General features: G+C 35.0%; 1 protein-coding gene across 1 annotated transcript; it reads left to right on the forward strand.

Annotated features, from left to right (window-relative positions):
• Positions 1-8,832: 8,832 nt before the first annotated feature.
• LOC114686660 (odorant-binding protein-like) lies at positions 8,833-14,297 on the forward strand. The gene is made up of 6 exons (XM_028861296.1): positions 8,833-8,889; positions 9,347-9,486; positions 10,396-10,466; positions 11,963-12,073; positions 12,735-12,836; positions 14,275-14,297. The coding sequence occupies exons 1-6, from the start codon at positions 8,833-8,835 to the stop codon at positions 14,295-14,297; spliced, it is 504 nt and encodes a 167-aa protein (XP_028717129.1).
• The last annotated feature ends 1,896 nt before the right edge of the window (positions 14,298-16,193 follow it).

Below are 16,193 nucleotides of genomic sequence, written 5' to 3' on the forward strand. Positions count from 1 at the left end.
GAGGGTAAGGAAAGGGGGTTGGAAGAGGGAAGGGAAGGGAAGATTAGCTTAGTGTGTAAGTATAAGAAAAAAAAAGGATTCTCAGGATTCAATATTCTGGGAATTTTCACTCACTGAACTTGTTATTCTTAGTTGTTGTTGTTAGTTGAATCCTGCAAACCAGATAAAAATAAGCCCTGAAAGTTCCTGATTAGACTAAGAGAGACTTCATCTAATAACTGATGGTAGCATACTCAGAGATCCACAGCCAATCACTAGGTCAAGCTCCAGAAGTCCAGTCTAAGAGAGGTAAGAGGGATTCCATGAGTAAAGGGCATGACGATCATGATGAGGAAACCTACAGAGACCACCATACCAAGCTAGTGGGAACTCATGAACTACTTTAAACCAACAGCTGTGGAGCTTGCTTTAGACTAGACCAGGCCCTCTGCACAAAGCAAGACAGTTGTTTAGCTTAGTCTGCTTAACAGGCTCCTGGTATCAGGATCTATCCTTGGTGTATGAACTGCCTTTTTGGAGCTCATTGCCTATGGTAGGATACCTTGTACAGCCTTTGATGCAGGGGGAGTGACCTGGACCTGCCTCAACTGAATGTACCACGCTTTGCTGACTCCACATGGGAGGCCTTAACTTTTTGGAGGAGGGGATGGGGGGTGGGTGGTTTGGAGGGGAGTAGGAGGAGGGAAGAGATGGGAATCTGTGGATTTATGGTTGAAATGTAAAATAAATAAAATATTTCCAAATAAAGAAAAAAATCATCAATAAAATAAAATGAAAATTAAAAAAGTTTAGTATAAAATGTAACAAAAATTGAGGGAATTTGAAAGAAATGGAACATTGGATATTTATTTTTCAAATAAACAGAAGTAGTAATATAATACAGTCTTTAATTTTAATTTAAATGTTGTGGCTACTTGGTTTACTACTATAAATATATTATGATATGTAGAGGGAAGAAAATCAATGAATGAAGGCCCATTTCAGTGTTCAAAAAAATTTTGCAGAAATGAAAATTTATTCTTCTATATGTTTTTTATTTGTCATTTTTTGCATCCTTACTGCTGTCTCCCCTCCTTCTTCTTTCATTTAGTTTGTGTATATGCTTTTACTCCAGCAAGGACACAGGGAATGTCCGTGGAGTATTCCTGTCCTGCAGAAGTGGAAGAATAAGGAATAAGGAAATGATAAAATAAATCTGTTCTGATTTAACTTCAATCTCAATTAAAGAGACAATTTGCCATGGACTATGGAAGAAGCCAAAGTCAAAGGCATTGCAGAAGGTTGGAGACTCTCAGGGGATTTGTCACTCAAGTGAAATGAAAGTATATTAACTTTCTTGACTTGTCATGGTTGATTTGTCTTGGTTGTGTTTAAACCTTATTTTTGTCAAAAAGAATTCATATCTCTTTCAATTTGTAACAGTGTCCAAAATATAGATATAAATTTGGGAATAGTAAAATCCTCTGATTCAATGGAAATCTAAAGAAGTGTGTTGTCAGTAGATGTTTTATGAAGAAGGATTTTCCTAAGTATGAGCTCAATAAATCTTAGTCTTTACAAGAAGAGCTGTTTTGTTGTTGTAGGCTGTTTTTTTTTCTTTTCTCGTAAATTGAACATCTATAAAAAAGAGATATTTTCCAGAATATAGTAGAGTTGTGTAGAGGCATGCCATAGATCTGAATAGTTAAGAAGAAATCTGGAGAAGGTTTAGTAGAAATGATAACATTTGACTTTAAAAATTTCAACTGTGGAGAGAAGAAAATTTTTAGGGAAAATATCAAAGAGTTAATGCATTAAGTTAATGCACTAAATCTGCCCTCTTATGACACTACTAAGCCTGAGTATCAAGCCAAGAAATACATCTGCACAGTTGTTGAGGACAAGTAGTGAGTGTTTCTTCCTTTTACTTTGAAAAGGTCAACAACTATAAAAATACATCCATCAGTTATTAATTCAATGGTAATTTGGCATTTGAATGCCTGATTATTACTCTCTGATAGACGTAAATCAGCCTTTCAAAGACCATGGGAGACAAACCAGAGAAAACTGTGCTACATGGTTAAATATTGAAATTAATCACCCTTTCACTAATAATTCTAGAATTTTTGAGACAAACATCAAATTTTAACAAACCTTATGATGTGTTCCTCAGGCAGGATGGAGGGATTTCCTGGATTCCATGTGAGTCATGTGCTATTTCCATGAATTTGAAAGCATAGAATATCTCGATGTTTCATACATTATTCAGGACTCTACAATTATTTTCTTATTTGTAAAAATAGGTGGTTTGCCATATATATCCTCAGTATTATATATTGTTTAAATAAAATTGTTCTTTGACAGTTTCCTACACAGACAGGCAAAGACTCACATACAGATACACAGAAACAGAGACACAGACAAAAACACAAGCTACACACACACACACACACACACACATACACACACACACACACACACACACACACAAAGAATATTCTTTTTCTGTTTGCTATGATCTCACACTTTTCAGAACTCCATGCCAAGATAATCAAAGCTACCCCAACCAACAGGTCCCTTTCAGAGATCCGTATTTATTTTTTTGATTTTAAAAAAAAAATTTCTGTCTGACTCTGTAAATTTATCCCATCATTGTGATTATGTATAGCTTTGGAAAATAATGGGACTCCAGGGGCCTCATCATTGGGTACAATGGTGAAGGCAATATCTCCCTACAGAAAAATCTTTCAATGACCTGTAGTTCAGAATGGAAGGGTAAAATCACATAACTGAGCCCCTCATCTAGAACTCCCCACTTATGGACAAAGTCTAGTACAGACTCAGGGCAGGCAAACATGTCAGAGGTGAATTAAGGTGAAAAGTTTACAAGTAGGATGTCACAAAAGAAAAAAAAGGTATAGTTAAAGAAACAATAAACAGAGTGAAGAGGAAACCCACAGAATGGGAAAGAATCTTTGTCAACTCTACAGCTGACAGGGGCAATATCTATAACATATAAAGAACTCAAAACCAGAGTCAGGAAATAAATACTTCATTCTAAATAGTCCTTGCACCTCAATAGAATATGTGTTTAATGAAAGAAAGAGAGACAAATTGCTCAAAAATATCTTATAAAATGTCTGTCTGTATTAGTCATTTGAGAATGCAAATCAAAGCACTGCTTACATTTCCTCTTACCCCAGTCAGAAGGGCAAAGGTAAAAAAGGACAAGCAGGAAAAGTGGGAAGTGTGAAGGGAAAAAGCAACACTCATTCACTCATGGTGAGTTTTCTGAATTTTACAATTCTGCAAACCAGTGTGGATAATTTCCAAGAAGCAGACAGTAAATCTACCATATAAAAAAAAAAAAACTATATCCCTGAATGTCACATGCCTGAAGGACTTACTATTCTAAGGACACTTTCTAGGTCATGTTTACTGCTGCTCCATTCACAATAGCTACAAAATGGAAACCACCTTAATCCTCTTCAACTGAAGAATGGACAATGAATGTGTTTTCCACATGCATTAAAGAAACGGTTCAGCTGTAAATAAAAATGAAATCTTGATCTTTGCAGGCAAATGAAATGAAGCAAGAAAGGTCATATTGAGGAGGTAACCCAGACCAAGACACCAGAAACATCACATCTTCTTTCTCATCTGGAGTTCCTAGCTCCAAATCCACATATCTGATATACAATATCGAGTGAACAAAGACATCAGGAAAGTGTAAAGGGACCATATGCTGGGTGGTCCTGTGGCTTGGGAAGTTAATACAGGATAAAGGTTCTATGAAGATGAAAAGAGAATCATAGGGCCAGGTTTCAAAGTAGGGATGAGGGAAATAATTTAATCCAATAAGGGAGTGGGGGCTGGAGCAGTGGTGAAATGAGAACAAAGACATTTGATGAATCCTCATGGAATCATTTTTAAATTCAATTTAAAATTTTATTTTGTGTTCATATTTTACATTTACCTAAACATAGGAATGTACATATATACATATACATGTGCATAGAAATTTGTATATTCAAAGAAGCTAAGCCACTTGGGCTGATAAACTCCCCACATGAATGATTGCCTAACAAGTAGGTAATATCAAGAATGGTAAAACTTCTTTTGAATGATTTGTCAGGTTGACTGACAATGTACTGCCAAAACAATACAAATTTTCTATTCTTTTTTCAATAGTTTTTCGAGACAGGGTTTCTCTGTGTAGCTTTGTGCCTTTTCTAGAATTCGCTTTGTAGGCCAGACACATGTCTTTAATTCCAAATTTTCTATTCTTAGCTTGGTTGTATCTCAGAGGTGAAGCCCTTTGGCTAACTATACTATATAGTTAGGACACAGGACTCAAACAATTCCAGCTGGATCCATGATCCCAAATTTTTGTTCCAGAAAATACTCTTCAGGATGTTAAGGGAGGGAAACAAACAACCCTACCCAGATGAGGCACCTGTGAAGAATGACATTGCAAGATGAGCAAAAAGGTACAAGAAGTGACACTAATGTGTGGGTGGCAAACGGACAGTTGTCTGATAGGACTCAAGGACCGCCCAACCGGAGGGAAATCATTCCTGGTACTGGAAAGCTTGTCAAATGCTCAGGGTTAGTGAGGTCATGGATTTTAGAAAAGCATCTACTACTGCAACTTTGCTAGACCAGCACAACTCCTTTCTATAGTCTAAACATCATCTTTATAACAGAAAGAAGTGTAGGTAGAAACTCCTACTGAAAAAAAAAGACTTCTCTTTATAGCAAATGGAAACCATCACAGAAATTCACAACTGGACACAAGGTAGAGAACAACAATTTGTGGGGGCCATGTTTCAAAAGACCAGTCTACATCTCAGCTTTTGCATCTAAGAACAAGGGATGTTGTCTCAGAAGAGAAAGTGGAAAGATCCTAAAAGCCAGAATATTAAGAAATCTGTGAAACTTTCTTGGCTAGAAATTATATGATTAACAAGATGGAGGAGACTTCTGTATCAGTGGCAATATTAACATGGAAGGGGAAATCTATGTAGAAACCCAGCCCTGGATGATGACCACAAAAATCTAATGAGTGTGGGAAGAAGGAGAATTAACCTCTCCCAGGTAAGAAGGGCAATGCAATTGGTTGTTCATTGCAGAATAGTCAGCCCAGGAATCATATATACTCAAGGAATAAAATGGCATTCATCAGGTTGTGTGCATGTGCACACCCATACATGTCTATGTGTATATATATATATCAATAATAATACAAGTAAAGGGCTATAAAGGTGAGTGGGTGGTGCACAAGAGATGGTGGAGGGAAGGAATGTGGAAGGGGCTTGAGGAAGGAAAAGAAGAGGGAAATTATGTAAGTTGAAGGTTACTGAAAACAAGAAAATGTATCAACATAGCACCTGATATGTAAAGAACACAGTTAAATATTTGACATTTGAGTTGGGATTTTCTTTCTATTACAACAGAGCATTGAACTTCATATATTTTACAGTCAGGACCATATGTCATTTGACTATGATTCATTTCCATCTTCTCTATATTTACTATGTCATTTTCTCTTTGCTGAGGACCATTTACTCTTATTTTCATTACGTGTCTTGAAGATTGTTTAAGGTAGTTCCATACATACAGAATTTCAATTGAGTCACTCCCAACTGCCTCCTTTCCTCAAAGCTGTGGCTCAGGAAGTTGTGTCTGCCAAATTTATTTTGAGAAAAGAGAAAATAGAGAGACAAGGAGAAAGTATAGAGCAGTACATTGTTTTCAGTGTGGCATGTGTGTGTGTGAACCTACAAACAAAACATGCAAGAAAGAGGGCAATAGCTTCATGTGTATAAAGTTGTGTATTCCATGAAAGCTACTGCCTGGGGTTTTCTCCTTCTAGCCAAAACCTTAGTATAAGGTCTGTCATCAGAGTGAGAGAAGGCTCTGAGAATGCAACATGTCCTTAGATAAAGACCTCATGTGTAAATATCCTGGGTGCTTTTACTGTGTGACCATGGAAGGCCTAGTTACTACTCTTGGCTGAATCCTGAATACAACATCAAAATAAGCCCTGAAGGCTTGTCACTCATAAGATTAATATAAAATAAAAATCAGGGAATGTGAAAGAAATAAAAAATGGATTTCAGACTGTTCAAAATAAACATAGGATTATATTTATAACAGATATTAATTTAAAATTGTGAAATACTTTCATTTCTTCCATTTTAAGATATTATATTATAACCACATCATTTGATCCATACTTTTCCTCCTTCTCAACCAGCTCATATTCCCCTCTTGTCTTTGTCATTATTCAGGACTTCTTTTAAAATTGATTGTTGTCACATTAAAAATTGTGAAAACTTGATGAACTTATATGACTGTTTTATGAGTATAGACAGAAACAAGGGAATTGGAATGAATGAATTTGATTAATGTTCCATAAAGCTTTTCAGAAAACCAAATCCTTAACTAAGTTTGTACATATGCTTATACTCAAACAATGACACAAGGAATTTCCTGGAATATTAATGCCAGAAGAAGATTAAGATGACAGAAAAGGAAATATTTAAAAACTATCCTGATTTAACTTCAACCTGAACAGATGAGGCCAATTGCCTAGGGTTCAACATGAAGCCAAAACCGCAGGGAACTGTTGAGGTTGGGAACTCTGAGGAGACTTGTCACTCAACTGAAAATAAAGAATATTTACTTTTCAGATTCTCATGGTTAATTCAACTTTGTACTCTTCAGTACATTTTTAAAATAATTCATGTTTCTTTTAAAACACAATGGTTAGAAATGAAATGAACAACTCCATAAGCCAGGTCTTCTTCCATAATCTTCAGAAGTCAGGAAAAGGCTAGTTTATGTCTAGCATAAGCAAACATGCCAGCTGTGAATGAATACCCTGTAAATCTGACAAATTTAAAACACAACATATAAGAACAGAGACAGTCCAGTCAATATGGGTCTGGGACATTGAGAGAGTCATTTGAAAAATAAACATACACACACAGACATAGACACACAGACAAACACACAGATACACACTCTTGTCCACACACACACACACACACAGACAATCACAAACAACATAAGATGGAGAGAGAGCAAAAGTGAGGAGAGAGAGAGAGAGAGAGAGAGAGAGAGAGAGAGAGAGAGAGAGAGAGAACGACAAGGCCAGAGACATCCTTTGTTGTTGATATCACAAAATTGTATCCAATTCTGGAAAGCAGTATGGAGAATTCTTAGTTTTCTCAAAGTAAATATGTACCATGTGACTCAGTTATATAGCTCCTTGATATTTTGCATTGCTCCTTGATATTTTGTTTCACAGATATCATCCATGTTCATTGCTACTCTATTCACAACAGCCAGGAAATGGAACCAACAAAAATGTTCTTCAACTGTCTAATGAATACTGAAATAGTAATAGTTATACACTATGTGATAATATTCCATGGTAAAGGAAAATGAATTCATGACATTTGAAGCTAAATCACAGGAACTATAAAAGATCCTACTGGGTGAGGTAACCTAGATCTAAAAAGACACATGTGGCATGTTAAGTCTCTTCTATTATTCCTAGCTCCAAATCTTCAGATAAAAGTTAGGACTCAAATGTGACCATTCAAACTCATATGCATATAACAACATTTAGTGAAGAAAGAGTCCACAAATTTGAAATAGATGAAGGAGGTACATATTGGAGAGTTTAGAGGGGAGAAAGGGGACTGCAGAATGATGTTATTATGGTATAATCTCAAAAACTGAAAGAAATAGAGATAATAACAGGATATAATCTAAAGAAAGTGTCATAAATTACAGACTAACTCTTTGTAGTGGTGTAGTCAGAAACCGTGGGTTGTCAAACAAAATTACCAAAGTGCTAACCCTAGGTTATTTGATGTGCTAGAGAGAGAAGCCCTGAGGATAAACAAGAACTGCAGAGTCCTGATATTCTTCTTGGGGGTTCCTAGAAATGGATGACAAGATCCTATGGCTAAGCACAACAGAGACCTTGGTTTTGATGTGTAAAGAAGTCAACTGGGTGGGGAGGGTCATCGCTTTAGGAAATGTAAAGCATTATTTTCAGCTTTAATGTAGTGTCCCTTTGCACAATTATAAAATTTCTCTGAGGACATTATAGGCTGATTCACTTGATTGTGTTTATTTTAATCAGTGATACTTGTCTTTATTACCAGTGGACATCTAGCAGCATTTTTCCTATTATTCACACAGTTAAGCTTTGATGATAACTCTTGTAGCTTTGTACCATGGTAGTTGAATTTAATGTACTGGGAGGCTATAGTAGTCAATGTATGGAAAGACTTAAAAGTAGCACAAGACATATCAACATCCTCATAAATCCTCCAAATGTTTTAAAATCTTGTCTTCTAAGAGTGTGGTTATTCTGGCTCATATATCTCAGGCCACAGTTTTAAATTCATTTAACTGCACAGTATTATGCTTAGATTCAGGATGTATTTTAAAATGCATGTCATGTTGGTTAAATAAATCATATAAGACATATGCATTGTGACCTTTACCCACCAGTATAGTTCTGGAGGCAAAGCCATTCCTTAATGTTCTCACAGGGATAGTCCTTTCTTTCTGACAGGATGTTCAATTAATCATCCCAACATAACCTGACCTTAAGGCTAATCTTACTAGTTTAGGAATATGATATCATACACGATTCAGCAGGGCCAAAGAGGAAATACCGGACACATGTAGGTTGTTGTGGTGCAGAACCATTGGTTGATTCCATGCAACTCCCTCTAAGTAGCTGTCTTACAAGCTTTGTCAGTTCAATTCCTTCACATCCATTGACCTATTTTGAGCTTCTGCAGAAGACCAAAGACAGGTGCCACCATGGTAAAGTTTCTGCTTCTGGCTTTAGCATTTGGACTGGCTCATGCTCATGATAAGGTAAATTCATTTGGTCAGTGCATGTGTCTGTGGTTCCTCAACACCATATTTCTATGGACATGCTGCATCATTCAGCTAGTCCATGCAAGTCCATATTTATGAAATACCCTTTCTGACTTTTACTCAGGTACACTTTTCCAATCTTATTTCTCTAGGATAAACAATTAAAATAAGGTAAATATGGGTTGATTTTGCAGAGTGAAAGAGGCCAAAGTATGAACAGTTCTGCAAAGTCTCAGGTCCAAAATGCTGTGTTAATCGAGTCATCATACTACTCTGTGTTATTCTACAGCCATAAATACAAAATCTTGAACTAATAAATAAAATATTATTGATTGATAGATAGTTCTAGATACTTTACTTATTTCCAAAGACTGGGATCAGAGATGAGAATACGAACTCATATTTTAATGACCTGTTTCATTTTTCTCATTTGTTTATCTTTTTGTTTTTTCAGGTTGATGGAGAATGGGTAACAGTTGCCATTGCTGCTAACAATGTTGACAAGATAGAACTGGAAAGACCTCTGAGACTCTACATTCGTGAACTTACTTGTAATGAGGAATGTAGTGAAATGGGAGTCAAATTTTATGTCAAGTAAGCAAATGGTCAGCCATGTAAACTGAGCAGACTACTTATGTTTCTCAGTCTTTATGTTAAATTTATAGGAGAATGTTCTGTTTTTGGTCATGAAATCACATCTTTACCAATGTGATTATATTAATCTATGATGGGGTATCTCTTGACACCACACAGAGATTACACACTGTCTCCAATTTCATGAGTTTTTCCTTAGAAATTCTTGTGGTTGGAGGATTTTGGTTGAATTTTATTCTCTAATATTAGATGCATGAAACACTAAGTTTCTCATTTCTAGTAAGTCAAAATGTATGTGTGAGTATTTGTGTCAAAGCCATATATATTATCTTATCCAACCAATGATGTCAGAGAAAAGTCCTCCACAAACAGGTCAGATAAGTCTAACTCATGAATCCCTTTCTCTGAAGCTTTAGGTTCAAAGACTCTCTCTCTGGCATTTGGATGTCTGTGTTCAATGAAAAACTACATAACACCGTAAGGACTAAAATGCTTAGACCATTTCTCTCTTATAGCCAAAACTGTAAGTTTTAGGTTGCAAATAAAAGCACTTAAAACACATGCATATAAACTTGTGTCCATATTATCTCTGGAAAAGAACAAGAGAATTAGCATAATTAAAATCATATGCTGTGAATAGTGTAGTTTGGATAAGGAAGGCATAAGAGTCTACAGAGCACTTGCCAAAACTGGCACAAATAAGGAAGTCATCTTTATGATTACAAACAGAATGATATTTTCTAAAGAAGAATTAGGAATAATAAGGTAAGCATAGACATTTCATTCCAAGCTCTGTACACTGTTCATAGATACTATTACTCCTTCAAGGTCATTATAATACGTGAAGGTCTGAAATATGAATTCCAAGTTTATAAAGAATAAACCATATATTCTCTGTTTGATTTTTAGTTCGAATGGTCAATGCTCAAAGACTGAAGTCACTGGGTATAAGCAAGCAGATGATTCCTACAGAACCCAATGTAAGTAGATGATCTGGGAGTTTCCTCTATGAACAAAAGCAATGTGAGTGTGCACATTCATAGTAATACTTCAGCCACCCATAGGTGTACATAGGCTGTACATGGATCTACAACAATTATGGCTACTTGGAAAGCTATCAATCCTTCCAATGAACTGATATATGCTACAAAGTCAGATTACATTGTAGGCCATCTGAACGTTACTCGGAGAACACTATTGCCTAAAAATGTGAATAATTCTAACAAAATGTCCTCAAATAGTTTTTCTCCATGAAAATTTATTTCTAGTTAATATTCAGTGTTTATTCTTTCATACAGTGTCTCAGTTTGTTATCAGACAGGCCTGCCACTCACCAATAGGTCTCAGTGGCCTTAAACACCTTTGCAAACCTCATGCCTCAGGTTCTCAAGTTCTTAAATTGCAGACATGATGTGTCATACATGATTCATGGAAAATTTAAATTAACAGTGCTATTTCAAAGTTTCCTTTCTCATATTTTAGAGAGATCATTACATTTAGATTATTGGAGGATAAACTTCAATTTTGAAAACTGTTATGGGTAAAAGCTGTTTTAAGAATTTCAGATTGACTACTCCAATTTTGTAAGAATTGCCTACGTAATAGCAACACTGTTCCACTGAATTATACATAGTTTACCCTTAAGTGAACAGAGGACACATTTTTCTGGCAAGTCTAATGCTTTCCTAACTTAACATGGATATTAAAAAGCAGTCCTGCCTGTAATCAAATAAAATCCTTTTATTTTCCAGTGAACCAATTTTTATTATTTAATAAGTGTCAGTAAGTGGAAATCTCTCTCTCTCTCTCTCTCTCTCTCTCTCTCTCTCTCTCTCTCACACACACACACACACACACACACACACACACACACAGAGAGAGAGAGAGAGAGAGAGAGAGAGAGAGAGAGAGAGAGAGAATCAGACTGACAGACCGGCATACACACACAGAAACACAGACACACACATAATATGAATGTCTGGTCTACTCAAAATGTTCATCTTTACATCTTTTACATCAATAATCTTACAACATCATAACTTGTGCATATTACTAATTAGTATGGTCTATTTTTGCACATGTACTCATTTGCTCACCTAAAATTATTGTGATATGACACAAGTTTTACACTTTCAGGAAATTGAGGAAAAGGCTTTGGGATCTGGTTGAAAGGGAAAGGAATGCCCAACAGACCGGTCACACAAGTCTTGACAAAAGGAATTCAGAGAAAAGGGAAAGTGTCTGTACTTATGATTCACTATCAGGTTTGAAGAGCAGAAATGATTGTTCACCGTACAGTGCTGGGACATGCAAAATGAATGACTACAGGAACACCTTTGCACACATGTGTCATATGATAGTGAATCAGAGATGATTGCTAGAGTCAGAGTCAATATTATTGTTTAGCAAATAGGTGACATCAAGTAAAGTAGAAAAATAACTGATACTGAGTTTTTAAATATTTCCATTATTACAGTTGAAGGTGACAATACATTTCAACCTGTGTATGCAACACCAAAGAACATAGTCTTTACTAGTAAGAATGTGGATAGAGCCAACCGGGAGACAAACTTGATATTCGTTCTTGGTAAGAATGGTAGTGGATTTTCTGAATTTGAAGCAAAGGTATAGCTCTGCAAAAGAGGATTAAGTCAGATTTATCCCCAAATAGAATATCATGGTATTTCCAAACTTATGACCACTAACTAAATGACAGTCCTATTGTTGTGTGGACCAACACTTACATCATCACTTACAACTAGGGACAATGGGGGAGACTATTGGAAGACTTTATCTTCATGTATCCTCACTGGAAAGACCAAAGCAAATATTGTTTTCCCAAAGTGCAGACCATTTTGAGTGTCATTTGATCAAGTGTGTTTGAAATTAAAACATGAACTCTCGAGTATAGACTCAGGAGAAATGTGAAGAATCCATTGAGAGGCATTCATGATACTCTAGTTTTATGTTTTTAAAAGTGGATAGGATTGAGATGTGTGAATTCTCTAGAGAAGAGTTTTTATTTTGATGCATCATGGAACACTGGGAATTATGTCTTACCACCATTTAGACGTCATTAAATGGAACATGGGGAAATTATTATTGATTGTATTGACCCTCCCAGCATAGATGAATTTGGAGAAGTTGGGATTTTCTGTTGTACACCATGTTGAGACACTAAGGAAGCAATGTAAATTCTGCAGAATTCTACTGAACATGTCTCTGACATTGTCATTCATGCAATGTAGGAAAAAGTGAGCCTTTGGATGAAGAAGAACATGAAAAACTTGTGAAATTTACTGAGAAACAGAACATTCCACCAGAAAACATTCGAGATGTTCTGGCTACAGGTAACTTCAATGAATTTTTTTGGGTTTATCATATATATATATACATATATATATATATATATATATATACATATATATATACATGTGTGTATGTGTATTGATGTGTATTCATTTATATATATGCATATATATAGTCTAACTATATATCTATGTATCTATCTATGTATCTATCTATGTATCTATCTATGTATCTATGTATCTATCTATCTATCTATCATATCTATCTATCTATCATCTATCTATTCAGTTAAACCCCTGAATCAGACTGTATCTAGTCATATGCTTACTTTCAATTGTTATTCAAGAAATAGTCTTTGGCGAGCTGTTCTTATATTCTTATGATAACATTTCTGTCTCTCCTTACACCATTCACATTCTTTTACAGATACTTGTCCTAAGTAAAGACCTTCTGTAGGTGAGTAGAAACAGAAGCCATGCTTAATCACCTTGATATTTGAATGTTTTTCTGCTTATTACATAAAAAAATTAGAAAGAAGTATGTGAAATAAAAACAATGAAATCAAAATTAGACAAAATCAGGACAGAATATTGTCTGTCATTTAAAGCTGAAAATATTAGTATCAAAAGTGAAGGATAGATTATTTTTATTTATATGAAGGACTTTTATCTTATTCAGAATTACTAATACATTCATATTGTGTAATATTACATCAAGAAAATGTGGCTTGTCTTTTGAAAAATCTTAATTTACATATGATTGTGGAATATTATTTGCCACAGATAAGGTACAAGCATGTTGAACTTTTCTATGTATTTTTTGAACCCTCTCAATCTCAACTTTCATGTGAGGCCACAGAATGTCATTATTTCCTATAGACAGTGCTCCTATGGAATCCAAAGTACAAGGTACTTGTGGTTTCTAGGAAAGGAACAGTTTGTGTACAATCCCTTTTCTATACTCTATATTGTTATATTTAATTTTGTGTTCATGCACTCTCAAGGATGAAATATTTCCTGTCCTTTCAACTATGTTTTCATTTTTGCTTTCATGTTTGCACAGAGGACAACCGGATGACAATTATGCAGCATATCCTCTTAACCATGGAATCAGTATCACATATAAATCACCATTTCTTTCTGAATGAATTGTCCCCACTCCTGTTAAGTCAGGATACAGCATACCAAATTCCTGATTTACCTCTCCTTTCCATTTTCATAATCTATGATCTGTTCTTACATTTCTGAATGATTAAATAAAGCGTTTCAAGAAGCAATAAAGACCATGTGAAAATGATCTCATTCAAAAAGCACATAAATATATACTAAACTAATTAAAATAATCATTCTGGTGTAACAAATGATATTTGGATTACTCAAAACTATTGTAATACTTGGAAATGTCACAATTACTGGAGCCATGGAAAAGAACATTGCAGAAGTGAATTTTATGTTGTGTTTCATTCATATTTACTTTCAGCTGTAATTGTGATTTGTGGTTGAATGGTCCTAACAAACCAAAAGTTTTCACATAACAAAATCTTTGGGTCTAACTTTGTGTTACACATTATTTAAAAGAGAGGATGAAATCAGTTTTCAAAGGTACATCTGTGGAGATTATCTTTTGTTAAATGTCTTCAGTAGCAAATGAATCTGGATATGCTTTACTAGGTTACACATGAGTCATTCACATTTGAAGAATAGAGTAAATTCATGAGAAGTATATTCCATAGATACTAAGCCCTATAAATATGCCCAGGGATCCTTCTCTCTCTACCTCACCAGCCAAAGGAACCACAGGAAACAAATGACTTTATTTCAAAATATGGATTATAGAGCTAAAAAGGATGTTTTCAGAAAGTGAAACACAAATGTCTGACAAAAACATAAAAGTCTTAAACATCCTTAGCCATCAGGGAAAAATTTAAAACTACATAGAGCTTTTTGTCTTACTGCAGTCAGAATAATAAAGATCAGTAAAATCAATGATATCCCAAACTGATGAGGATACAGAGAAAAAGTTGCAATTGTTCCTTATTGGTGGAAGTGAAAACTGGTTCAGGTGCTCTTAAAATCAATGGGGAGGCTCATAAAAAAGACACCAGTCTTACCACAAGTCCTTCAAAGAATTACAACCAAACTCTCTTAGCATTTTATTTGAAACCTATAATATGAAGAATCACACCCAAATATATTATATAGAGCCAGTTAATTTAATCCCCATCAAAGAAAACACACACATACACACACACACACACACACACACACAAACAAACACAGACACACACACAGAGCAACAGAGATAGAGAGACAGAGACAGAGAGAAATGTGCTGAAGAGCATAGAAACTAGAAAAATGAATACATTCCCATTTCAAGAAGATCTTCCACAATGATTAAAGTGTCTTTATTCCAGAGGTTCAGGCATGGTTCAACATACACAATTCTATAAATAAAATAAATCATAAAATGTAATCAAGGCATCAAAGTACAGGATTACCTCAATGGATGAAGAAAAAGCCTTAGACAGAATATCTCATATTTTATAAGTACTACTCCCAGAGAGAGTAAAAACAGAGGGAACATACTTCAAAATATTAAAAGCTATCTCTGACAAACATGCTTGCCAACACCATCCTATATGTAGAAATACTGCAAAGAAACCTACTAAAATCTTGAAGAAGACAGGGTGCCCACTAACCCCACTCCTTTACAATATTGTGTTGGAGGTATTACACTGAGCAATACAGGAAGTGAAGGAAACTGAAAACACACATCTATGAAAAGATAAACTTACATTAAACCCAACTTCAGGTGACACGCTATTATACCTAAGATGTAGAAAAATTGTAACAGAACACATGTAGTAAAATCAAATATTTAAACAACATGACAAGGAAAGAATCAATTTAAAATAATCAACAGCCTTTCTGTATACCAAAAATAAGTCCACCTTAGGACACAGAGACCTATTTAAAATAGCATCTTTCTTTAAAAGAAAATATCTTGGATTAAACATAACCAAGAAGAAGAAAGTAAACTTCCAATCACAGGAGAAAGGGTTTGAGAAAAATCCTACACAATGAAAAGGTATTTAATAATCATAGAATGGTAGAATTTATATTGGAGAAATGATCAGCTAGCAAAAAACAATTCACAGATATAATGCAATGACAAATTAAAAAATAAAACAAAAAACATAACATGCTTCACACAAATAAGAAAGAATACACATCCTAATTTTCATATGGTAACAGAAATGACTCTAGATTTTATGACAAATCCTGAGGTAAAAGATGAATACAGGAGGTATTATTATTGCTGTCTTTAAGATATCTTATGGAGCTAGAATGTTAAAAAAAAAACCTAGCTAACTACCCAGGCTAATGATGTGATGTACA

This window comes from Peromyscus leucopus, chromosome X (genome assembly GCF_004664715.2).
Source record: "Peromyscus leucopus breed LL Stock chromosome X, UCI_PerLeu_2.1, whole genome shotgun sequence".
NCBI classification, from domain to species: Eukaryota; Metazoa; Chordata; class Mammalia; order Rodentia; family Cricetidae; genus Peromyscus; species Peromyscus leucopus.

Bases quoted from the DNA above. Each gene is read 5' to 3' on its own strand.
- LOC114686660 (XM_028861296.1), top strand. From the start codon at position 8,833: ATGGTAAAGTTTCTGCTTCTGGCTTTAGCATTTGGACTGGCTCATGCT. The intron at 10,467-11,962 runs GTAAGTAGATGA...CCATTATTACAG, and splicing joins TGATTCCTACAGAACCCAAT to TTGAAGGTGACAATACATTT. The intron at 12,074-12,734 runs GTAAGAATGGTA...CATGCAATGTAG, and splicing joins AAACTTGATATTCGTTCTTG to GAAAAAGTGAGCCTTTGGAT.